This window comes from Sorghum bicolor, chromosome 4, assembly GCF_000003195.3.
Source record: "Sorghum bicolor cultivar BTx623 chromosome 4, Sorghum_bicolor_NCBIv3, whole genome shotgun sequence".
Classification (NCBI taxonomy): domain Eukaryota; kingdom Viridiplantae; phylum Streptophyta; class Magnoliopsida; order Poales; family Poaceae; genus Sorghum; species Sorghum bicolor.
The window spans coordinates 49,152,136-49,177,939 of NC_012873.2; the positions used below are offsets into that span (position 1 = coordinate 49,152,136).

Genomic DNA, 25,804 nt, shown 5'->3' on the forward strand with positions numbered 1-25,804 from the left:
AAATCGACCCCGTTCCGGAGTACACGTGCACGTCCACCTCAAACCAAACCGACGGATGCCATTTCCTCCTCAACGGCACAGGAGAGGTCAGAGGTGAGCAAACAGACACACGCTCACTGAGCAAACAGACACACTCATCAGTCGGATCAAGGAGATCACCGTCGTCTGCTTGCCGGAGATGAGATCGTAATTAAATTCGCAAGGATTCTCATGTTTGTAGCTTTAGCACTTCCTGAAGCCATCAGCATCAGGTTCGTTAAGAATCCAGAGCACATGAACATCAGGATTGGAATTGTATTTTTTTTTTCTCTCATAAAAAAAAAAATCAATGAACACTGTTTTCTAGCATCAGCATAAGTACAGGGCTGTTTGGATACAGTCGTATTTATACTTTTCATAGATTATTAAAATAAATTAAGATGTAAAATTCGTTTAATTCAGTACACAAAGTACATATGTGCACTGACGGATTCGACCAACACCAGGCACCCTGACGACCAACTATCGAGGTTCGAGTGATCGTCCCTTGGAGGCAGCTACTACCTGCTGTTGCTGCGGATCGAGAGACGGAAATAAGCTGGGAGTAGCAGCACTACTAGTACTAGCACGGAATTGGAACACGCGAGGAGAAACACACAAGGGATCGGAAATCGGAATGAACAAAAAAGCGCTACCAATCAATTAACCAGCAAATACTAATAGATTTGCTCCAACCAACCAACCAACAGATTCGATTAAAAGGGCAGGCACTAGTTCCTGCAAGCGTTAGCTACAGACCGACGGCCATATGGCCTTTACATGATAGATATGAGTAATAATAGCTAGGATTGAGGAAGGCAGTACAAGCACTTGTCGAATCGATCGAGTTGAAGAGGAACAAGAGCAGCAACGACGGCATGATCCGATCTGGTTCTGATCTGACCTCTGCAAGTCCCAGATCGACCACCACACATACATATAGACTAGTACTAGCCGGTGTAGATGTGGACGTGGAGCGCGAGCGTGAGGATGGTGAAGGCGGCGAAGAAGATGAGGGTGTGCACGAAGATGGCCTTGCCGTTGGTGTGGAAGCCGCCGAAGTCGACGTGGCGGTGCGTGCCCGGGAGCTCGCAGAGCAGGCCAGGCGACAGCAGCACGAAGAGCACCACGCCCACCACCACGGGGCCCCAGTCCGCCATGCCGAGTTGATCGCCGATCAGATCAGATCAGATCACGGGAGCAGTCGAGCAGGGGGCGTGGAGAAGGGGGGGACTGGGAGAGGAGTGTGCGTGGTTTATCGACGCGCAAGGAGAGAGACGACGGGAAAAAGTGACGTGTGGGAAGGAAGGAAGGAAGGAAGGAGTAGAGTGCGGCAGCCGTCGTCAGGAACACGATGCCTTGGCCCCACCGCACACCGCCCACCGACGGATGCCAGCCGGGGCATGGGCTCGGTCATCTGCCGCCGAATACGCTCGCGGTCGCAGCTCGCCCCTGGCTCTGGCCGGACTGGCCCCACCAGTCAGCGGAAACGAAACGAGCCTACCGTTGCGGGAGGGAGCGGGGGTCACGCGAACGGCGCTACGTGCGTTCGTCTCGAGCGCTGCGCCACCAGTGCCGTTCTCGAGGGAGCGTCACAGAGCATTTCATTTTAAAAAAACAACGAGATTAATTTATTATATGTGACGTTTTTCTCTCGCAATAAATTAGCTAATAGTACAAAAACTGGACGAGAAATACAGATCAGGGTCGATTAAACCCACTCCATTCTTCTCGCAAAGTACCATTTGGAGTTTTGGTAGCTTCTCAACCTGGTGACACATGTCTGTGTAGCTTTTGTACAAAAACACTTTGCCTTTTATATAATTAAACCACAATCAAATATATCAGCTCGCCATTTGCAAATCACCTCCTAAAACCATTATAGAGCACTCCTGCAACCGGACTCTACCGCAACCCCGCAACCTTCTTTTCTCTCTCCCTCGGTAGTCCCTCCTTGTCGCCACCACTTAGGTGTATTCTCTTATTTGTTCTTGTTTTTCTTCTTATTGAACTTGTGAAATTTTTTCTACACCACATTAGCAGTAGATGTCTCAACATCTTTTCCATTGTCCTTTGCTTTAGCCCTTTCCTCGACATCAAGAGTACCAATGAGGTCTTCCACATTACACTCTTGTCTCTTGTATTTGAGGGAGATGGCAAACTCCTTCCAAGAGGGTGGTAACTTGGCAATTATACCGCCAGCCACAAACTTGTCAAACAAAGGACAAGGAAAAAGCTCAAGTTCCTTAGCTAGTGACTGAAACTCATGAGCCTGTTCCACTACAGATCTGTTCTCAATCATCTTCTAGTCATACAAGTGCTCCATGAGATACAGCTCGTTATCAACATCAGTAACTCTAAACTTTCCAACAAGTGTATCCCATAGCTCTTTCCCTGTAGAGAGAATGATATAGCTTTTCTAAAGCTTTATCTCAAATGTGCTAATCACTACACCTCGAAAGAGGTTGTCATCAGCCTTAAACTTAGCCTCATCCTCACGAGACAATTTAGCAGACTTGCCCTGAGTGGTATGATAACATGACATAATAGTTAGCCACAATTCCATCTTAGCTTTCTAGATCAAGAAGTTTTTACCATCAAAATGATTAGGTTTTAACACAACAGCAAAACCTCTAACAAAAAATGCCTATAATTAGATTTTTGGATTGTTAGAGAAATAGACAATTTTCATATTATTTTAATTCTATAAATTGACATTACGATGATGACATATAAAAGATTATTAATCAAAGAAAATATGATATCACACATATCCATAGCAATATAGAACATGTGATCAATTAACATGTGAAGCATGTTATTATTAAAAGCATAAAAGCATAATATATGAAACATAACAACAAGACAAGGCATATATCTCATAACAACAATAAACATAAGACAGGATGTGAAACGACAAAACATAACTACTGAAACATATAGGCAACAACATATGAAATGACTTGACTGAACTAATGAAACAAGTAGACATAGCATATATCTTATAGCAGAAACAAACACAATATATAAACAGAAACGACATGATTGAACATATGAAACATTAGTACGCGAAACAACGTGGATATACTACTAAACATGTACGATCTAGAAAACAAAACACAGCAGAAAGATAAACAAATCATACCCTCCCCTACGCATTGGGCATCCCGATCCTTATCCAACTTCCATGATGTAGAGGATGAAGATGATCTCTCCACCGGGAAGGAGAAATCCACCCGCACCTCCGTGAGGAAGATGGTGATGGCGCTCGAAGACAACAACGAACAGCGGCGGCGGTTTAAGCAGTCGCGGAGACACTCCCCAAAAACCTTATTGTTGATCCCTGCTGGGTATTTTAAACGCAAACAGAAAAATCCACAAGCGCACGGAAACCGATGTAGCTTTCACCGAGGAGTATTCCAGAGTATCGATTTTCCACAAGGAACGTGAGTATACTAATTAAGATTCAAGATCGCCCAAGGATAACTATATAATTATTTTTGATGGGAAGAGAGGAAGTTTTCTGAGAGTTCTCTAGTTGATCTAAGAATCAAGAATTACTTCAAAGATTATTTATTTCGGGACATCAGAACACTAACCACAGAAAGAGATGAGAAGGGGGCTACGAAGCTCTTACTTCGGTCCTACAAACACCGATCCGAATGAGGTGAAATACGTCGAACGTTAGGGCTGTCACTACCCTAGGGCTACCACAACAATCCGCAGGATTGGGTGCAATTCCAGGTAATTGCAAGACTAAACACCACGTCTAATCTATTAATTACTACTCTAGTGTTTCAAAGACTAGAGCACTTGATGCAAGCGGGAATCCAATAAATAACTTGAATGTAAATAAAAGTAATTAAAGAACTCAGAAATTATGAATTGAAGAACTTGGAGAACGATGAAGAACGAACCAGTTGCTGCAAAAGTATAATGTTGAGGAAGATCCGACAGATCCGGCTCCTCCTCCGCTCTCCTCTTCTCTCTCCCTATTTTCTAGATTACAACTAGAACTAACTAGAACTAGAACTAGATGAACTAGAACTAGAACTAGATGAACTAGAGGGATCCTCTCTACTTGGATGAATAATTGAAACCCTAGCTTTGATTCTGTAGAAGAGGTATGTTCTCCAGGGGCCAGGAGGCCTGCTTATATAGCCCCTCCAAATGAATGTGGGCCGTCGGATCAAACCGACCTTAATCGCATGGTTTTCCTTGATCCTCAAAGGCGGTGGAGCATGATCCGCGAGACCTGCCCTGATTGGTCACCAGGGCAGGGCGGGCGCCCAAGGGGGGAGGGCGGGCGCCCTGCCCCCGGGCCCGCTCGGCCTCCGTTCGTTCCCGTGGCTTCTGGAGTCTTCTAGATGATAGAAAATTAGCGCACACGTTAATATCTCTATGTAAACCTGACGTGTGGGCCTTTCCTCCATATTTCCTAATAACCCCTGCAGAAATAGACAAACACCAAAACTCGTGGAATTCTATCAGATAAAACCCTAAGTCTAGGTGTCGGTTGCATATAGGTCCTTTTCCATGATTAGTTGACGGTTAAATGTGAGCATTAAGGACCGTCAACAAGCTCCCCCAAGCTTAACCTTTGCTCGTCCCTGAGCAAAGATGAACCCAAGAGTTTCTGCAGTGGTTTCATGCCTTAAAGGTACACATGCGTTCAAACAAGATCTCATCTCTGGGTCAGGGTAAACTGTTAAGATTTAAACTTACTCATTTTTTCTTCCACCATGGGGCTTGCAACCGTCACTTGTGTCTTGAGCAGTTAAAAGATAGAACGGTCTAGTCAAGCGCCATGTCTCTTGTTCTTCGATTAACTATAGCTCTGGAGTTTTTGCAGATTTTCAAATAAAACTCAGAGATTCCTTGTATGACTCTCTCTAGTCTCTCTTTTGTGGTATTTCTGGATCCTTACCAAGGCAGTAATGGTGTATGCCTTCTCTTGAAGTATGTGGTATTTTTGGTATGAGGCATAGTGGCATTGTCTTCTCTCTCACCCTACTCTAATAAGGTTTTGATATCTGGAGCTCATAGGTGGGAGATAGCTAATACATACTTACAAGACATTTATTGCATAGTCAAACCATGGATCCAGAAGAACAAGTTAATAAGTCAAATCAAGATGTGCATGTGTGGTGAATGAATGGTGTATGGTGAAAATAATGGTGAAAGTCTAATTCTACTTTTGCTCTTTTGAGGGGGTACATACCTTCCTTGTACTTGAGGCTTTTGAGGGGAATGAGATGCTCTATATTTTATTTTTCTTTTCTCTCAGGTGGGTATCTTGTACCCCTAATTCTACTGTCGGACACTTGTCCATTTTTACCTCTCGTCTCACTTTTTTTTCGAGGTTTCGGGCACTTGCCCCTTTTTATTTCCTCGTATTCACTTTTTTTTCAAAGCACTCACCCTCCTGGAATAATGTAGCAAGTGTAGTAACCAAAATATCTCGAGCATTTATTTTACGGGGAATAACAGAGATAGGATAATGTTTGTGGCTATTCTCTCCTAGATAGGAGTAGAATAATTTTGGGTGAATCTGGATATGGAAATGAGTGGATGTATGTGGATGCGTACTTCTGGAGTAGAAGTAGCATGCGTGCAAGTGAATCTTGATTTTAACTGCATGATAAGCTCCTAAGGGTCTACACAGCTTGACCACACTCACTGCTCATAAGCAGTAAAAAGTAAATGTATGGTTCATAGTCTAATAAGCATGTATATATGGCTGTGGTAGGATTTTAAACTCTCATCATACAGGAACTCATCATGCAACATTTTAAAGATTTTCAAAGATAAAATTCTCCAGAATTCTAGCATCTCTAGGAACAGATAAGCAGCAACTCAACCTTCCCATATCGTATCCGTTAACGACTTAGACTTTAGATCAAGTACTCTTCCCACAAGTTCAGGTTTAGAGCAAAGCTTAATTAATAACAGTCATGCCTAAACTTGAGAGAGATTTCAATTTTGAGAACTAGTCATGGCAGAGCAACTATTCATCATTTCCATGTGAGAGCTTATCATGAGGGTTCATAGCAAACTTTATTTATTTATTTAGCAAACTAAGCAAAGATATATATATATATATATATATATATATAAGCATAAAATCTTTATTTGGGGTTTTATGATTATGCATCTTTTTATTATTTGAGTAAAGTATAAACATGAGTAGAACACTTAGCTGGATAAATGGGGGTGCTCTCCCCCAAGCTGGATTTTGACGTAATTTCTTCTGATGTAGCTAGCAGGTGGCGGAGGTGTATTTGAATGTCGGCAGCACCCTGACAGCGATTAGGATGTCCTCCGTCTGCTAGTCTTCTTTGATCCTTGAATTATGTGGAGCTCAAATAGACAACAAAGCTTTGTGGAACTAGTTAAGTGTTAGCATAAAATCTCTTAGCCGTTATCATGTTGAGCTTCCTCTAATAAATATTACTCTCTTTGGTAAGATCATAAATTTATTTTTATATTTTCATTTTTATAGGACAGGAATATATTTATTTTATTTTTACGCCACCATAGTGAATGTACTTATGGCTTTTATGCCATGAGCATACTTACATGGGGCTTACTATTTTTAACATTTTTATTTTCTTTTCATGATGATATGAACCTGATTAACTAAGCAAACTATTTTAAATAATTGAAAGGAAAAAGGATAACTACCAAGTTTACCTCTTGGCAAGGTGTTCGGTGTTTTTAAGTCCTCCGAACGGGACTCTCCGTTTTCTCAGTCGTCCTGGGATTCGCTGGATGGCGTTGTCGGTGGTTCCGACGGCGCCTCCTCTTCGTGTATAACTATCTTCTCTCTCCACACCACTTCTCCTTCGTAGTCTGCCCATCCGTCCTTGATGATTTGCCTCCTCTGGTTGCGGTTGCGTCGTCTTCTTCTTGTCCTGACCTGCTTAGAGTCTTCAACTATATAGTTAGGGTCCGTAAAATAGCGGCGTACCGTCTCAAAGGGGAAGTGCATGTGGACTTCTCCGGTTCCAATGTAGATGATTGGTTTAACGGTGCTGAGAAACGGTCTCCCAAGGATGATGGGTGGATCATACTCGTCTTCTCCCATGTCATTAACCTGAAAATCTGTATGGATAAAATGATCGTCTATTTTGACAGGGACATCAGTTACTATACCTTCAACCTTTCGGAATGTCTGATATGTCATCTGGAGCTAAATGTATGTCGGTTTTAAGGGCATGGTTCCGAACAGGAGCTGATAGGTGACTGCGGCCATTATGTTGACGCCTGACCCGGTGTCGCAAAGCGTCTTCTAGAAGTTGTATCCATTTATGGAGCACTGGATGCTTGGCATACCTCGGTCGTCCTTTTTGGTCAGGAACGGTGACTTAAGTCGACGATCTTGACCTCCTTGAACTGCAGTTACCATCTTAGCTGACTCGGTCCAAATTTGCTTGTTCATGTTCCTCTTATTGGTCCTCTTCCTTGGTTCATGTCAGGATTGCTGTGAGATTTGTGTAGTCTTGTTCTTGAAGAAAAACGTCTCCTTCCTCTCCTTGATGTAGAAACTGATCTTGGTAGCACTAGCGTAGATGACGCTCCCGAGGTGTTCAGGAATGGGCTCTCTAGGATGATGGGTACCCTCCCATCAGTACCAGTCTCTATCACCACGAAGTCTGCTGGGGCATACAAGGTACCAACTTGGACGCAGAGGTTCTTTAATATTCCCTTTGGGAAACTTAGTGTCCGATCTGCAAGCTGCAAACACATGGTTGTTTCTAGTAAAGGATGTGTAAAGAATTTTTCATAGAGTACCCTGGGCATAATGTTGGCGCTGGAGCCAAAGTCACAGAGTGCTTCTGGGAAGTCCACTATGTCAATGGAGATCGGGATGACGGGGCATCCTGGATCGCCTCTCATGACCGGCAGAAGGTCAGTAATTACTTCCACAACAGGGTTACTCCAGTAGTTACCTGCATCAAACATGTCTACAAGATTTACAGATTCTAATCCTTCCGGTTGTGATGGTATACCGGGGTTAGTAGCAGGAACAACAACAACTATTTGATTTAATTGAGATTCAATCATTTTATTAAAGCTAATTTGATTCTTGATGGCAGTAGAGAAATTATCCATTCTATTATTTATATTTTCTAACATTTTATCATTAGATGCCAATTTCTTAGATAGGTTATCCATTAGCTTTCCTTGATTAGACACTAACTCTCTTAGAGGTAGAAAATTATTATTATTATTGTAAGAATTATTACCTTGATAATTACCTGAGTAGTTAGGCCTCTGTTGATTCTAACTTTGATTTTGTTGAGGACGGTTGTAGTAGTAGTAGTAGTTGTTGTTGTTGATGTAGTTTACGTCCTCAAGCATCTCAGGGCAGTGATTGCCTGAGTGTCCAGTATCTCCAGTGTGGTTGTGCTCGTAGATCCAGGTTCTTCACTTGGTAGAGTTTAGGAGTTGTAAAACTCCTCCATATTTTGCTCGAAGTGTACCTGCTCATAGAGACAAGGCAGAGATCAAGTGCATGGGCCCTGTTGGTGGAAAACACCAACAGAACCAAAAGTGTATTTGTTGTTCTCTAACCTTAAGCATAGTGAGCAAGACAAAGTTGATGGATAATAAGATCATGAGTGTAGCATTTAAAGCATTTGTCAGATCAGATCGCTCAACCTAATGGATAGATAATCTATCTATACTTATGTTTTTTATATATCTCTTCCAAAGATTGTGTGTGCAACATTTTAGCTCATATGATTAGGAGTGTGGGATCACAAAGTTGGACGGACTAAACATATTGAATCGATTGGGTTGGTTAATCTAGAGTTGTAAATCATACATGTTTGTCTTTTTTATTCATGTGAACGCCAGAGCCAAGGAGAAGCTTATAAAAGTAATAGTCAAGTACCTTAAGATGTTACCTTACTTGAAGAGTGATGGTACAATATCACCTTGTGGAAGCTTTCCTTTCTTAGCGGTTGTGCATCGTGTTTGTGGCACCCTCTATGGATCATCTCTTGTGAGCTATGTCTTCCTTGTGTAAATTGTTAACCTTCATGTGTCTCTCTCTTTGTATCCAATGTGAGTTTATCTCAGGACTTCCCAGGTCGATATTGAAAGTTTTCCTACAGGGGTTAGTGCAACAAAATATCCAATATCTACTATAGCATACTATCGGCTCAAAAATCAACCTAGACTCCATGTCTAATTTGATTTAGGAGGGCATTTTAACCTAAGCACCATGCTTAATTTAAAATCCCTTAAAAGTAAGATCATCATTCCTAAACTAAGCGCCATGCTTAATTAAGAGATAAGTGAAACTACTCCAAACCTTCATATACTAAAGCAAATAAAGGTAGCATGAGAGCATTTATAGAGATCTACTCAAGTGGAGATGAAGTAGTGTGATTAGTATTTAACAAATTGAGCATGTCTCAAAGGTAGGGACAACCAACATAGCAACATGGCAAAGGATGTTTTTATGTAAAGTACTCCCCAAGCTTGAATTTTGCAAAATTCAAGTTTGGATGAATTTAATTCAATGTTGTATGATGATTGGTTGGACATACCTTGTGCTTGTCATTCATCCGATCTTCTTGCTCCAATCCTGGAAAGGTTAGTGACAAGAATACCCGAAGGAATTTTTTACAATTATCCTTATATGCTCAATACACAAGGTAATGTTGCAAATAATTAAAAGCTCATGTTACGATCTGATCAGTGCTTATTTTAGGACACTAAGCTTGTCCTTGGGAAACCATCAACTTATGTCGGTGAAGTGGTTTCCCGTCCAACGCTGACCTATATCAAGATCAACTCAACGAGATCTGCAATATTTATTATAGACATATGCATCGACTACCGCCCTTTTAAAATTTTTATAAATAGAAAGGAAGAGGGGGTTGGAGATCTCGAATGTGGTGATGTTGGAGAGACCAATAGATTGAGAAGATGTTGCATATGAGCATGGAGTAAACGAAGTGGCTATGAAGTAAATTCCATGCTCATTAATGTTTGGAGTGAAATCCATGTGGTATGGTGAAAATGGTAAGGTGAGTGTGGTAAAAAAGGAAAATAAAAGGATACACGAACGACTTGGTTCGAAACTAGCACAACTACCGTTCCCCGGCAACAGCGCCAGAAAGCTTGTTGGGTATTTTAAACACAAACAGAAAAATCCGCAAACGCACAGATACCGATGTAGCTTTCACCCGAGAGTATTCCAGAGTATCGATTTTCCACACGGAACGTGAGTGTACTAATTAAGATTCAAGATCGCCCAAGGATACTATATAATTATTTTTGGTGGGAAGAGAGAAAGTTTCCTAAGAGTTCTCTAGTTGATCTAAGAATCAAGAATTACTTCAAAGATTATTTATTTCGGGACATCAGAACACTAACCACAGAAAGAGATGAGAAGGGGGCTAGGAAGCTCTGACTTTGGTCCTACAAACACCGATCCGAACGAGGTGGAATACGTAGACCGTTAGGGCTGTCACTACCCTAGGGCTACCACAACAATCCACAGGATTGGGTGCAATTCTAGGTAATTGCAAGACTAAACACCATGTCTAATCTATTAATTATTACTCTATTGTTTCAAAGACTAGAGCACTTGAAGCAAGCAGGAATCCAATAAATAACTTGAATGTAAATAAAAGTAATTAAAGAACTCAGGAATTATGAATTAAAGAACTTGGAGAACGATGAAGAACGAACCAGTTGCTGCAAAAGTATAATGTTGAGGAAGATCCGACAGATCCGGCTCCTCCTCCGCTCTCCTCTTCTCTCTCCCTATTTTCTAGATTACAACTAGAACTAACTAGAACTAGAACTAGATGAACTAGAACTAGAACTAGATGAACTAGAGGGATCCTCTCTACTTGGATGAATAATTGAAACTCTAGCTTTGATTCTGTAGAAGAGGTATGTTCTCCAGGGGCCAGGGGGCTGCTTATATAGCCCCTCCAAATGAATGTGGGCCGTCGGATCAAACCGACCTTAATCGCACGGTTTTCCTTGATCCTCAAAGGCGGTGGAGCATGATCCGCGAGACCTTCCCTGATTGGTCACTAGGGCAAGGCGGGCGCCCAAGGGGGGAGGGCGGGCGCCCTGCCCCCGAGCCCGCTCGGCCTCCCGTTCGTTCCCGTGGCTTCTGGAGTCTTCTAGATGATAGAAAATTAGCGCACACGTTAATATCTCTATGTAAACCCGACGTGTGGGCCTTTCCTCCATATTTCCTAATAACCCCCTGCAGAAATAGACAAACACCAAAACTCGAGGAATTCTGTCAGATAAAACCCTAAGTCTAGGTGTCGGTTGCATATAGGTCCTTTTTCATGATTAGTTAACGGTTAAATGTGAGCATTAAGGACCGTCAACAATCCCTTATGTAAAGTCTCGAATGACAAGGGCTTCGGAGGCACCTGCTCTCTCGTTCCTTCGTGCGCGCGGAGTTATGAGATTAGGATTCCTTCTTTGTTGTAAACTGTGTTCTGAGTTGTTCTCTCTCGTTCTACCAAAGAGATCAGAGTCTTCTATTTATCCTTGTTTTTGTAGAGGAAAGAAGGAGGAGAAGGGTCTCCCAGTTGGCAGCTGAGGAGACAGGCATTCGAAGGGTTTAACTCAGAGTTGAAACTCCTGTAGTAGCGAGTTCAAACACCAGCAACTAGTGAGTTGAAACTCTCACCGAAGTGAGTTGAAACTCCCACAATTAGTGGGTGCTAAAAATTAACATAACCACACCACGCCTCACCCACTCGCTGCGTGCCTGCCACGCAACGCCTTTGTCCTTTTCTTAACTTCTCAATTTAAGTGGAATAACTCTCACCATATAAGTCAAGTCATGGACTCTTGGAATTCCAATCCGGTACAACTCACATTATCCATAATTATGAACCATAAAGTTTATAGATCTATTAAATCTAAATGGGCCTAGCCCATAATAAATCCAACAATCTCCACCAAACTCTAGGGTTTATAATGATGTAGCATCAGAATCACAACTTTTTGATATACCAGTATTTCAATGGAGACTGTTAAGTTGAATATCCATCTAGAACAAGAGTTTCATTCATTCACAACTGAATAATGGACTAAGCCTTGAATTGACAATTTTGTGCGAGATGAGATTCGCTCAAGTCTTAGTTGATATTAGGCTGCAAAAGGCATCCCTACTGTTTGAAGCATATAAGTTACACTTTAGTGTCTTTCATGAGTATTTAGGGATTACCTAGGTTCCATAGACTATGACCAGCAATCTGAATCATATAGGTGTACTCCTCAAAAGATGTTCTATAGGACAACATCTCATATGTATAAGACTTTTGGAATACATTAAGGTAAATATCATCCTGCCTTATAGATAGGAAAGATGTGCATTAGAAATGAGTCAAGAAAGGGATCTTTCCTCTCAATCTACTCCTAGCTTGTTTCATCACTCTACTTCACGAGATCTCTGATCACATAGAGCAGGTTACCACTATAGTAGATTTCACATGGGTCTCATACCCATTTCTCTCGATACACTTTTTATCATATTACGTGATAGACCCTTAGTGAAGTGATCTGCCAGATTATTCGACGTGTGGACATAATCCACCGTTATTACTGACAAATTTTAATGAGGATTTCAGCTTTCTGACAAACTTTAATCTTCTTTTAACATGTCTTGTAGACTTTATGTTATTCCTGAAACTAATGACCTTTGTTATCATAGTATGGTTGTTACAGTTCATGGAGATAGTCGGTATCATTTTTTCAACTACCAGTAAATCCATCAGGAGTTCAGGAAGCCACTCGGCCTCAGCCCTAGTAGTGTCTAATGCTGCGAGTTCTGCTTCCCTTGCAGACTTTGTTATGATAGTCTGCTTGCAAGACTTCTAGAACATAGCGCCACCTCCAAGCAAGAACATATATTCACTCATGGCCTAAAGCTCATTAGCATTAGAAATTCAGTTCGCATCATAGTAGCCTTCTAGCACTATTGTGTTTCTAGTATGATGAATACCATATGTTATAGTACTTTTCAGATAGTGCTACACTCTCTCAAGAGCATGCCAGTGATCATCCCCTGGTTTTGAAACAAACCGACTTAGCTTGCACACAACATATGAGATGTCAGGCCTTGTTGCACTTGTAAGATACATAAGTGAGCCAATGATCTAGGAGTATGTCAATTGATCCCTTACAATTCTCCGATTTTTCCTCAATAACATGCTAGGGTCATAAGGGGTAGGAGCAGAATCACAGTCACTAAAACCAAAGTGACTCAATACCTTTTCCATATAATGGGATTGTAACAAAGTTACCCCACCATCACCTTCTTAGATAAGCTTGATATTTAGAATGATATCAGCTTCTCCTAAATTTTTCATATTGAAAATTACTTGATAGAAGTTTCTTTACTTCCTCAATCACATTGAGGTTTGATCCAAAGATCAATATGGTGAGAATGGAGGTGTCCTCTCATGAAAAATTCCATGTCCCACGCAGAACTCATGAGCCTGTTCCACTACATCAGCGAGGCAAGTTGGAAATACATCATGAACCCACCGCCTTTGGTACTACTAGCGTCCGGATGTCCAGCGCCAGGAGCGTGTCCAAACGCTGAGTCTCTGAAAGGTCCAAATGGCTAGAGGGGGGGTGAATAGCCTATTTAAAAATCTACAAACTTTACTAAACAAGTGAGTTAGTAAAATAAGTGGCGAAGCTCTTCTAGCACTAGCACAACTAAGCTATGCAAGCCACTTATACAAGTCTAGCAAGAAGGCTAAACACTAAAACACAACAACTCTAAACTAACAAGAACTAGGCTACACAAGCTAAACTAACAAGGTAGGCAAGTATGTAAAGAGGGGAGAGTGATTGTTATACCGATGTTGTAGAGAAGAGATATATCCAATTAATCACGTACACAATCACAAGAGATTCCTCGGCAAGAGATGACACAAGATTTTTTACCGAGGTTCACTTGCTTCCCGGCAAGCTACTCCTCGTTGTGGCGATACACCCACTTGATGGATCACGAGCTAATTGGCAATCCAAAGCCAAATCCTCAGCGGGTGCCGCACATCCACTCACAAGATGGGGATCCTCCAAGCCACGAGCAATCCACTAGAGTAGCCAATTGCGATCTCCCACGGGGAAGGCTCAAGAACCCCTCACAAATCACTTGGTGAGGCTCGAAACAATCTCCAATCACGAGCTCAACACCACCGCTGCTCCAAGCCGTCTAGAGCATCGAGAAACACCCAAGAGTAACAAGAAATCCGCAACAAACTCAAGAATCAAGTGCCATTAAATGCAACTCTCAAAGCAATGCACTTGAATCTCACTCAATCTCACTAGGATTAGCAATCAAGCAAGGAGATGAGTGGAGGGAGTGTTCTCTAGCTCAACGTATGCCTCATGTATTCAAATGTGCAAGAGAGAACCCCCCAAAGCCGGCCACCAACTATTTATAGGCCCCTCAAAGAAACTAGCCGTTGGTTGTTTTCACTCGGCTGAAAACGAGGGCACCGGACGCTCGACTCCCTGCGTCCGGTGCACTGGAGTTGGCCACGTGTCCGTCCTGAATCTCACGTGTCAGATCCTACCGGTCACCTGTGGATCACCGGACGCTCTGTAGGTCCACACCGGACGCGTCCGGTGCACACCGGACCCATGCGCAGAGAGTTCCACAAACCTGCGGGTCACCGGACGCTAAGCACCGCGCGCCACTGTCGACGAAAGCTAGTCGGCAGTCCACCTTGGGGTATACCCACGGTAGTAGTTTATCGGTAGACGGTGCGCAAACTACGAACTCGATGGTGACGCAAGACACGGACAAGCTTTTTATCCAGGTTCGGCCGCCGAGTTGGCGTAATACCTACATCCTGCGTCTTGTTGTATTGGATTGTGTTGAGAGAATAATGTGTCCTAGGGGGGTCCCTTGCCTCTCCTTATATAGTCCGGAGGGCAGGGTTACAGATCTGACAACTAATCCTAGTCGGTTACAATTGCCATAGATAGTTCGGTATCAATTCCTATTCTAACCGACTAGAATCTTGCTTGATCTCCACGTCTTGTTCCCTTGCGTGAAACTCCGAGCTGTCGGATCAAGCTTCGAACTTGTCTCGTAATGGGCCAAGCCTCCTGGCCCAAGTCTAGCCGTAAGGGTATAGGGGTTTATACCCCCACAGCTAGTCCCCGAGCACCATGTATTGTGAAGTAACACGCCGTCTTGAGCTTCGTCGACCAACGAAACTTAATATCTTCAATCATTATGAAAATTGCCCAAATAGTTGCGACAACAGTTTGAACAAATCTAAAGGCATCCAATTAACTTCATCATCGAAGAAGCCAATTGTTCGAAGAATGCATGGTGCTCTTGAGAAAAAATATTCCTTTTTTGGTGAAGTGTGCCCACTTTACTTTCCTGAAAAGTACAGTCCATCAAAAAGACAAGCAAGTTCACCGCAAGGTGAAGTGTGCCCACTTAGTCCCCGAGCCTGGTAGCAGGTGACGTAGTCACGTGGTGCCAGGGTCCAAAGAAGAATCTCCAAAGCTGCTTTGAATGTGAGATGCATCGCTAGATGCATCGTACCGATGTAGTCCCCGAGCTTGCTGGAAGGCGAAGTATGAACCTTGTAGCAAGGTCTAAAAAAACCGAAATTATCCAGTCCCCGAGCATCTCATGCTCATTGACCATAGAGCTTGCAATTCGCCGAGCTGGTCAACCAGTCCCCGGGTGTACAATGGTCGGCGAACAGTTCAGCTTGCTGATTTCCAAACTAATAAATTAAGCGACCAGTCCCCGAGCATCAAGCGCTCGGTGGTCGGAGCAGTCTCAACAAATCTCATGACCAGTCCCCGAGCACCAAGTGCTCGTTGGTCAGTGCGCTCCTTGAAGTTCTGAGTTGCTACACTGGACGACCAGTTCCCGAGCATCGAGTGCTCGGTGGTCGGCGCAGTCTTTGAAGTTCCGAGTTAATGGACTGGGCGACCAGTCCCTGAGCATCAAGTGCTCGGTGGTCGGTGCAGTCGTTGAAGTTCTGAGTTAATAGACTGGGCGACCAGTCCCCGAGCATCAAGTGCTCGGTGGTCGGTGCAGTCCCCGGATTGTTGACTCTCTGCCATTTTGTCTGCTTGTTTTGAAAAAAAAATTCCAGAAAAAAGTTGACGTGACGAGACCTCCTGACGGGATGTCAGATGGATGCATGAAAAGTTGCGCCTAGCAACTGTACGGCCGCCCTTTGCGCGGTTTGAGAAAAGGAAACCATCAATTTGTATGAAAACTCCGCCGCATTAATTGTCGATAATCATTGAAAACCGAAACGCCGCATCCGCCGTATGGCCCGCCCACTTCCCGAGAATGCGGGAAGTGGGAGGGGTGAAGTTGTGGTTTATAAGAGCTCGACAGTTTCCCCTGTACTGCTTACCCTGCCATTGCCTTCAAGCCTTCCGCTCTTGCCTCCTTCAATCACCTGCACCTTTCGAACTCGAATCCACTTCCGCACCTCCAATGGCGAAGAGCGACTCAAAGAAGAGGGCCGAGCTGATGGCCAAGGAATGGAAGAAATCCCGCAGGACCGCAAAATCCCTCGGTGACCTCGTCGATATGGGGCTACTGCACAGCCTAGAGCTCGGCGGCTGGAGGGCACCGGAGGGGGAGAGCTACCCCGACCCCCGCGCCGGTGAGATCGTCGTGTTCGAGGATTTCCTTAAGAGGGGTTTTGGGGTGCCTGTTCATCCTTTTCTTCAGGGTCTTCTTTTGTATTATGAGATCGGGATTTGCAATCTGCACCCGAACTCAATCCTTCTTATTTCTACTTTTATTCATTTGTGCGAGGCCTATGTTGGCATAGAACCGCACTTCGATCTCTTTCGCTATCTTTTTTGTTTAAGAAAGAAGGGAGCAGTTGGAGGCTCCAAGGTTGCAGGTGGAGTATACCTCAACCTTCGTGACGGGATGAAGAACCGCTATCTGCACTGTCCATGGAACACTTCCCTGACCGAATGGTACAGGAAGTGGTTCTACATCAGGGAGGAATCGGGCAGCTCCACGTTCTGCGACGTGGGGTACATCCCCGAGAAGAGGGTGAGCTGGACCGATCGCCCGGAGTTCGACGGTCAAGTGGCAGACCTGATGAAGCTGATCGACTGGTCGCGCCTGGACGGGCTAGGCGTGGTCGGCAACTTTGTGTGCCGTCGGGTGATGCCCTGCCAGAAGAGGGTGCACTCGGCGTACAAGTATGCCGAAAGCGTGGACCCGACCAGGATGCGACCTGAGGTCTTGGAGAAGGTGGAGGTACAGCAGCTGTTGAACGAGCTGTTCAACTTCGCGGACGGAGGCTTCGTTCGTGGTAGTGATCGGGTGCAAGCCTTCAAGTTGGGGCGACCAGCACCTAAGGTATGTCACCGATTATTTCGCTTTAGCATTTGTATATTGTCTGCTGCTGACTTATCTTTGTTACTTTTGCAGATCGGAGATGTTGACCGGTGCACAGTGTACGTATCACTGGCACCTGGAATGGAGAATCCTACGGGAGAAGATCCGCCGGAGGAAGACGCTGCTCGGTGTACTCATTACACCAGCAGTGAGGAGGACCAGGCCCGCCCCATCTCGACCACCGAGGATAGAGTGGCGGGTAAAAGGCCAATGGCGGCGGATCCGTCGCCGGTGCCGACGCTGCCGGCAGAGAGCAGCCAAGCGCCAAAGCGTCGTTGGTTTGTTTGGATTACCGATGACGACGACGAGGAGGAGGAGGCTGCACCGTCGCTGGTCCGAAGGCCCCATAGCCGTCCGGACAGCGTGCCGACCACTGCTGATCGGGTGGCGAGCGACCCTCCTGCGCCCCGCGTCACGAAGACGGGGGCACAGGTGCCGACCGGCCGGGCAAGGAGGAGGTTCACCGCGACCCACCGTCGATCGGACCTGTAAGTGTTCGACTTACGTATGTTGGTGATTTTTTTTAAGAAAGTGCTTTGTTCTGTTAGCGCGGCGTCGGATGTCAACCCCGACCACGCCGCCGGCCAGAGGGCGCCCGAGCCTGCCGCCGTCGACGCCGCGCCGCAGGCCACAGATCAGCCTACGGCGGCGGCTGCTGCTACAGGCGCTGAGGGGCAGTCTGCCCCGGCGAGTGCTGTGGCGAGTACTCCGCCGAGGAACAAGGAGGCTTCAAGGACCCCTCCTCCGAGCGATGCTGCTGAAGAGGAAGGCCGAATCCCGACTCCTCCAGCCGAAGAAGGGAGGGTCCCGACACCGCCCCGAGCAGGGGCTTCTTCACCCGTGAGCTCCCCTGGCCTAGGCCGGGGGCCAGTGATGCCTTCGACCGCAGCCAGAGGCAGTGCGGCGAACGAGGAGCCCCTCGAGGCCTCTGATGACGACGTGGAAGAGGTCCAGGGTCGTCCCCGTGATGGCCGCCAGCATGTCTACGTGTGGCGCCAACGCGGGGACCACTTTATTGGACATGAAGAGCTCGCGGAGACGGAGGAGGCCGCGAGGGTGGAGCGTGCGGCCAAACGTCTTGTAGATGAGGTCAAGGTAAGTGATTCTTTGCACTGCTTGACTCCCCCTTTTTTTTATTATCTTGCTGGGTCTTCATGCAACCTTCTTGCAGGGCGCCATGAAAACGGCGAAGTACCGGAAGAGGTGCTTCGACCAGATAGAAGGAATTGTAGCCGAGAACAAGGCCCTGACCGCGGAGGTGGACCGGCTGCGGTCGGAGGTCGGGGAGAAGGTGGCTGAGATGAATGCCCAGGAGGAGCATCGTCTCGAGCTCACTCGTCGCTTGGCCGACCAGTATCGGCAGCGGTCAGGTCAGTTAGGTGCTTCGAGCAGCTGTGTGTAGCTGCGTAGTTTGCTTTACTGACCAGGTTATGGTTCACGTAGGCTTGGAGGAGGAGGTGGCGCGCCTCCGACAGGAGAAGGAGCAGCTCGGTCGAGAGCTTGCCGGGGCGCTGGAGGACGGTCGCCGAGCAGGGGAGGAGCTGGGCCAAAGGGACCGGGAGTTGTCTGGTATCGCGCGCTGCCCCCGTTATTTGCCTCTTACCGCTCTGTTTGATACCCCGAGGTTAACATCTTTCTTGATTTGCAGTGCTCAAGGCGAACACCAAGAAGCACCTGGAGGAACTGGTCAAGGATCGGGACTCCTGGAAGGTCAACTGCTGTAGGATTTGGAAAAGAGTGGCCCCGGTCCTGTATTTGATCAGTCTCGAGCTCCCGGAGAGCCAGCCCCGTGCGCCGAGATTAACGCCAGTTGAAAAGGCGCAACGGGCGTGGGACTGGCTCCAGCAATTCGTGAAGGATGCCGAAGAGTTTGCTGGCGCGCATGTCCTTAGCATGGTGCGCGCCGACTACCCCCTGGTTGACTTGACCAGGCTGGAGAAGGGGTATCCCAAGGAGGTCGGCCCGCAGGAGGCGGACGAGCTTCGGGGTGGTCTGCTGGACTTGTCGTCGACGGTGATTGGCGACATCAATCTATGCGGAACAGCCACTCCCCCCGACCAGCCGGGTTCAGACAGGTCAGCCAGGGAGCTGTCGAGCGCGTCTGTTGCGGGAGATGGGCGGTCGACGCCTGCGGTCTCGACCAGCCCGGCGCCGGTGGCCCCGACCCCTTCATCCGGGCAGCAAGGCCAGGCGGGTGATCAGCCCGAGCAGTAGGCCATTAGGATAGTCTGTAGGAGTAGACTAGTGTCCGCCCGTCAGGGTATTTATTGTAAACTTTGTATATAAAGTTTGTAATAAAGTTTGCTTTTGTCATGACTGTTATTTTGAGCGTTGTACAATTATCTGAGTGACGTGCCACTGTATTTGATTTCGTAGTCGCTAAGAGCTCCGATCGCGCAAGACTTTCCGAGTTCTGCGTATAACAAAGTATAGGCAAAAAGAAGAACTTTTATTATTGACAGCTATAAGATATTTACATGCGAAAGTTACTAGAACTTATGGATAAAATCGGCGCAGTTTGTCTATGTGCCAAGAGTTAGGCACGCGTGTTCCGTCTGGGTATGCCAATCTGTAGGACGTGGGTCGTGTGACTTCGGTGATCACGAAGGGTCCTTCCCAGGGGTGGACAGCTTGTGCATTCCCTCTTGGCTTGTTTTCCACCTAAGTACCAGATCGCCGACCACGAAGGAACGGTCCTTGACGTTCCTGTTATGGTACCGCCTGACTGCCGCAAGATACTTTGCTGTTCGGAGACAAGAATTTAAACGCTTTTCCTCCATGCAGTTGATTTCGAGCTCTCTGGCGTTGTCGGCTGTTGACTGGTTGAAGTTTTCAATCCTAGGAGAACCGAAGGTTATGTCAGACGACAGGACTGCCTCGGTGCCATAAACCATGAAGTAGGGTGATACTCCCGTGTTTCGACTAGCCTGAGTTCGGAGGCCCCAGACCGTAGCCGGTAACTCTTTCATCCATCGACCGGGTGCCCTGTCGTTCTCGGTGTACAGCCTTTTCTTCGGGGCGTCAATGATCATTCCGTTCGCGCGCTCAACTTGACCATTGGCCCGTGGGTGAGCTACTGACACGTATTTTATGACTATGCCCCTGTCATCGCAGAAGTCCCAAAATATGGTGCCAGTAAACTGAGTACCCAGGTCGGTGATTATACTGTTTGGGATCCCGAATCTGTGTATGATTTGATTAAGGAACTCCACAGCCTTCTCGGAGGTTGCTTTGACCAGTGACATGTATTCAATCCACTTTGAGAATTTGTCGATTAACACGAAAACGAATTTGAAGTTGCCAGGGGCCGGCTTAAATGGCCCGATCATGTCGAGCCCCCAGCAGGCGAAGGGCCAGGATGACGGGATGGTTTGAATCTCATGAGCAGGTACGTGGGTCCTTTTAGCGAAGAACTGACATCCCTCGCAGTGTCGGACCAGTTTTTCTGCGTCGTTGACCGCGGTTGGCCAATAAAAACCTGCTCGGAAGGCTTTCCCGACCAGCGTTCTAGATGCAGCATGATTGCCGCAGGATCCGGCGTGTATATCCTCTAGGAGCTTGATGTCGTCGTCTTGGGATATGCATTTGAGCAGTACTTCAGAACTTGCATTTTTCGCATGAGTTTGCCGTCCACCAGTATGTAATTCTTTGATCGTCGAATGAGGCGCTCGTTCTCTGTTTTGTCCTGAAAGCCTGACCTGTCGGATATATATCTTATGAACGGGGTGCGCCAATCACGGCTACTGGTTGCCGGAGTGGCATCGTCTATGAGCATTGCCTCAGTAAGTTGCTTTTCGACCAGACCTGTGCCCACACTTGGCTCATGGATGTCCTGGACGAAAATACCCCGCGGGATCTGGGCCCGAGATGACCCTAATTTTGACAACGCATCTGCTGCCTGGTTCTTGTCTCGGACCACGTGGATGTACTCTATGCCATAGAAGTTGGTTTCTCATTTGCGAATTTCTTTGCAGTAGAGATCCATCTTTGTTGACACCGTTTTTGGGCACGTGTCTAGGATGGCAGGATAAGGTGGCAGTACGATGTTTACAAAGTGGGTTGCCGATGAGGATGGTTGCCGATGAGGGAGAAGTTGAACGTGACTAAGTCCACAGGCAGTAATATGGTGGCGATGGCTAGATAAGAAAGTCTACCGATGACTATGGCAAAGGGTCTGCCGATGATGCAAAGAGGGAGTCCGGAAGCTGCCGGTCGTTATGTGGAGGAGTTTCAGTTTGTCACGAGGGATAGTTTTGTTATTTCCTTAATTATTTGCATCGTTTTGTATACGGATTCCGTGTAATTTGGAATTCGAATTCTAATCGTGTCTGGTTGTAGCTCTTTGAGCAGGGTATAAATATAGACCCTAGGGCCTTGTAATAAAAAAGCAATCAATGAATCAAACACACGTTTTTACTCATATTCCAGCATTTACTTTTCGACGACTTCGTCATACTTTTTCCTTTTGTTACGAGTTCTTAGGAATTCGTCGACTTAAGCTCGGCGTGTTCTCAAGTTCCGCGTGAGTACCTCTTAGCCGTGACATCCGGGCGCATCGCTGTTGTCAGGACTAAAGTATTCGAGTTATCACCTTTGCCGATAGCAAGGTCAAATCGGCTGGCACGCCTTAACGTTTGAATTGGGTATTAGCCCTTTGTGTTTGCAGATCAGTTTTGCATCAACACATCTTTTTGCACGCCCGGTGGGACAGGATTCAAGATCAAGATCAACATGTCGATCTCTGACCTCGATCAAGAGAACGTCATCCCCGTGACGGAGGCCAACCTCAAGGATGAGCAGAAGCAAGCTATTGCCCAAGCCATGGAAGAGTTCAAGCAGCAATGCCTGAGGTCTTTCAGCATAAACAAGAGCGGCGAAGTGGTCCAGAAAGATGCACTGCTGGCACCACGGCAGGTTACCTTTGACGCCAATCCTGGCAAGCTTCAAGATGCCGTCAATCGAGCGTTGATTAACCAAGCTGGTGTACTGTCTAATACGGTTTTCAATGCCGTGGCAAGAACTTTCAAGGAAGGACAAATCCCACCAGATTATGTGGGCCCCTCCCATCATCAGCCAACGGCACCAGAGGTCACGGCTCCATCGGCTGCCTTGACGACTGCAAGTGCACAATCTGCCGTCCCTCCAAGTACATCGGGGACTACTGGTGCACTATCTATGCCGATGACAACCAACCCACAAATTTCAGTTGGGCAGCATAAACTGACAACAGATATGTTGGCATCGGCAATGTCAGGGTTGACTCTTCCTCCCAACTGGTGGGGTTACGGTATGCCTCCAGAGTTGACACCGGGAACATCACAAATAACTGACATGAGGGGCAAAACTCCTATGACATCGGCACCTCCCAATGCGCCGGTGAACCAGAGTCCTCGGTATACCACAACTACTACTGCAAGGCCTCACACTAGAAATCCTCAAGATTCAATGTTCCAGATGCCCAACGCATCGGCAGAGTCAATGCTGATGCAACAGAGGTCTATGGCCCAGTCGGGGTATGTCAATTCAATGACGGTACCCAATTACCAATCATCGGCAGCACCTATGCCGATGAACGCTAATAATGGATGGCTTGGACAGCAAGCCTTTCCACAATCGCCCCAGCAGAGTTACCAGACTACAGGGTTCCAGCAAGGGCAGGTCTGTCCCGGGTTCCAAGGTCAGGGGATTCCCAACCAGCCAATGAATTTTGGACAGCAACTCGGAGGACAGCCAATCGGTGGACAACAGTTTGGTGGTCCGCAGATTGGAGGACAGGTGATCAATACAATGTTCCGTGCAGATCACGTCCCGAACAGACACGTGGAGGTTCGCCACCAAGTGCCAGATCCGCAGCCACCTCATCGGCAAGATGCCGATGCATATTGGGCCGATAAGATTGCTGAAGTAATGAGGGAACAATTTGGGATAAAACCCAAAGTCAACGCTTACTCTTATCGGACACCGTATCCTCCCGCGTATGATTTGATCCCGCTTCCACATCGGTACAAGGTACCGGATTTTACAAAGTTTTCCGGGCAGGACGACACGTCAACCATGGAGCATGTCAACAGGTTCATCATTCAATGTGGAGAGGCTGGTAACAGGGACGAATTGAGGGTTCGTCTATTTTCATCATCATTGTCTGGATCGGCCTTTACTTGGTTCATATCATTACCTCCCAACTCAGTAATTACTTGGGCCGATCTAGAGAAGCAATTCCACAAATACTTCTTCTCGGGGGTTCATGAGAAGAAGATCACCGACTTGGTCAAGTTGAAGCAACGTAATGATGAGTCGGTTGAGGGCTTCTTGTTTTTCTCAGGGATAAGTATGCCTCTCAGGAGTTCGAAAGTTTAAGTCATTTGGTGCAGAGGATTTCTGATCAAGACATCAAGCCTTTCGAGCCTAAAAGAGCATGGAATAGGAAAGTGTCATTTGTCGATGAAGCAACAAGCTCAGATTCTGATGAAGAACCAGTAATCGGCTTGGTAGAGTGGGTAAAAAACAAGAAGCCGATGTCTTGTCCTTTTGGGCAGAAGGAACCAGAAAAGTTTGCTTTTGACACCGCTAAGGCTGATAGGATATTTGACTTTCTACTTCAGGAAGGTCAGATCAAACTGTCACCTAACCATGTGATCCCATCGGCAGAAGAGTTGAAGAGGATGAGATATTGCAAGTGGCATAATGCAACTTCCCATGACACCAACGAGTGCAAAGTATTCAGACAGCAGCTGCAATCGGCTATAGAGTCAGGGAGAATCAAGTTTGACAGTTCCAAAGCCCAGAAGCCGATGAAGATAGACCAACATCCTTTCCCGACAAACATGTTGGATGCTAAGGGGAAGGCTAAGGTCTTAACATCGGAGACAGCTGAGAAGAGTGCATCGGTAGATCCTCAGCATCAAGTTACTACTGCCGATGCAAGAAGTAAGGGCTTGGTCCAGGAAGGAACTAGCTCAGGAAGGCCTCCTCGATCTGGTATCGTCATAACTCATAGAAGGCCTCGAGAAAATTGGCAACAACGGGAAGATCGGTATCGGCGCCAGCAGGAAGATTATCGACGGGAAGAAGAAGGACGCCGACAGGAGTGGAATCGGCACAGGGATCATTGGAATTGTCCATTCTTCATCCATTGTTGGGAGGAAAATATCAAGCTTCCTACTGTCAGAGACTGCCCTGAGTGCAACGGTTATGATCGGTACGATAGGATCGATCGGCATTATCATGATGATGAACGGCGATTTAATGGGCCGATCAGAGGAAGGGTGTCAGCTCATGACCGGCTGGGGGGCAGATTTAGTGGGCATGACAGACTTAGTGACCGTGTCCAGTATTTTCCCAGGAACCAAGAAGAGCTCGAGGAAATGGCTGATGCACGGGTTCCCAATGAATTCATATTTTGCAGGGATGCTAACACGCATCGTATGGAGTTAAGGGAGAACCGACGCCCGACGGCAAGGCAAAGGCCACTTCCTCCATGGTGCCCTGGAGGATTAACCAAGACACAGAAAAGGAGATTGCAACGTGAAAGGCAAGAAGATCTAAACAAGGGAGAGAACTCTGGAAGTCGGCAGCCGTCAGACACTAAGAGGGAAGGTCCATCGGCAGGCGTCAACATGGTCTTCATGTTGCCGATGGAGTTTCTTGCACCAGCCAGTGATGATGAGTTGGAATTTTCTGATCAGATAGCTCAGTTGGCTCTGGATTTGGTAGAAGTAGATATAGGTAGTGGTGATAAGCCTAGGCCTACTTTTATTAGTGCTAAATTAGATCCTGAGAGTAAGCAACAATTGACTAGTTTGCTAAAGGAATATAAAGATTGCTTTGCTTGGGATTATACCGAGATGCCTGGTTTAGACCGATCAATTGTTGAACATCGGTTACCCATCAAGTCTGGATTTCGGCCACATCAGCAACCAGCCCGCCGATGTAATCCTAACATTCTACCTGATATTAAGGCCGAAATCACCAAACTTATTAAAGCTAAGTTTATTCGGCAGTGTCGGTATGCCGAGTGGATTTCCAATGTTGTTCCGGTTTACAAGAAGAACGGGAAGCTTCGGGTGTGCATTGATTTCAGGAATCTCAATAAAGCTACGCCGATGGATGGATACCCAATGCCTGTCGCCGATCTACTGGTTGATGCTGCGGCTGGTCATCAGGTCATCAGCTTCATGGATGGTAATGCAGGTTACAATCAAATATTCATGGCGGAGGAGGATATTCCAAAAACCGCATTCAGGTGTCCTGGTCATGTTGGGCTATTTGAATGGATAGTCATGACTTTTGGGTTGAAGAATGCTGGTGCTACTTATCAAAGGGCTATGAATTTTATATTTCATGAGTTCATCGGCAAGCTTGTGG

The 25,804-nt window shown here is 46.2% G+C and overlaps 1 protein-coding gene across 1 annotated transcript; it reads right to left on the minus strand.

Annotated features, from left to right (window-relative positions):
* Window positions 657–1,437, minus strand: LOC8059584. The gene has a single exon (XM_002453844.2). It carries the CDS (start codon window positions 1,176–1,178, stop codon window positions 969–971), a length of 210 nt encoding a protein of 69 aa, XP_002453889.1. The 5' UTR covers window positions 1,179–1,437; the 3' UTR covers window positions 657–968.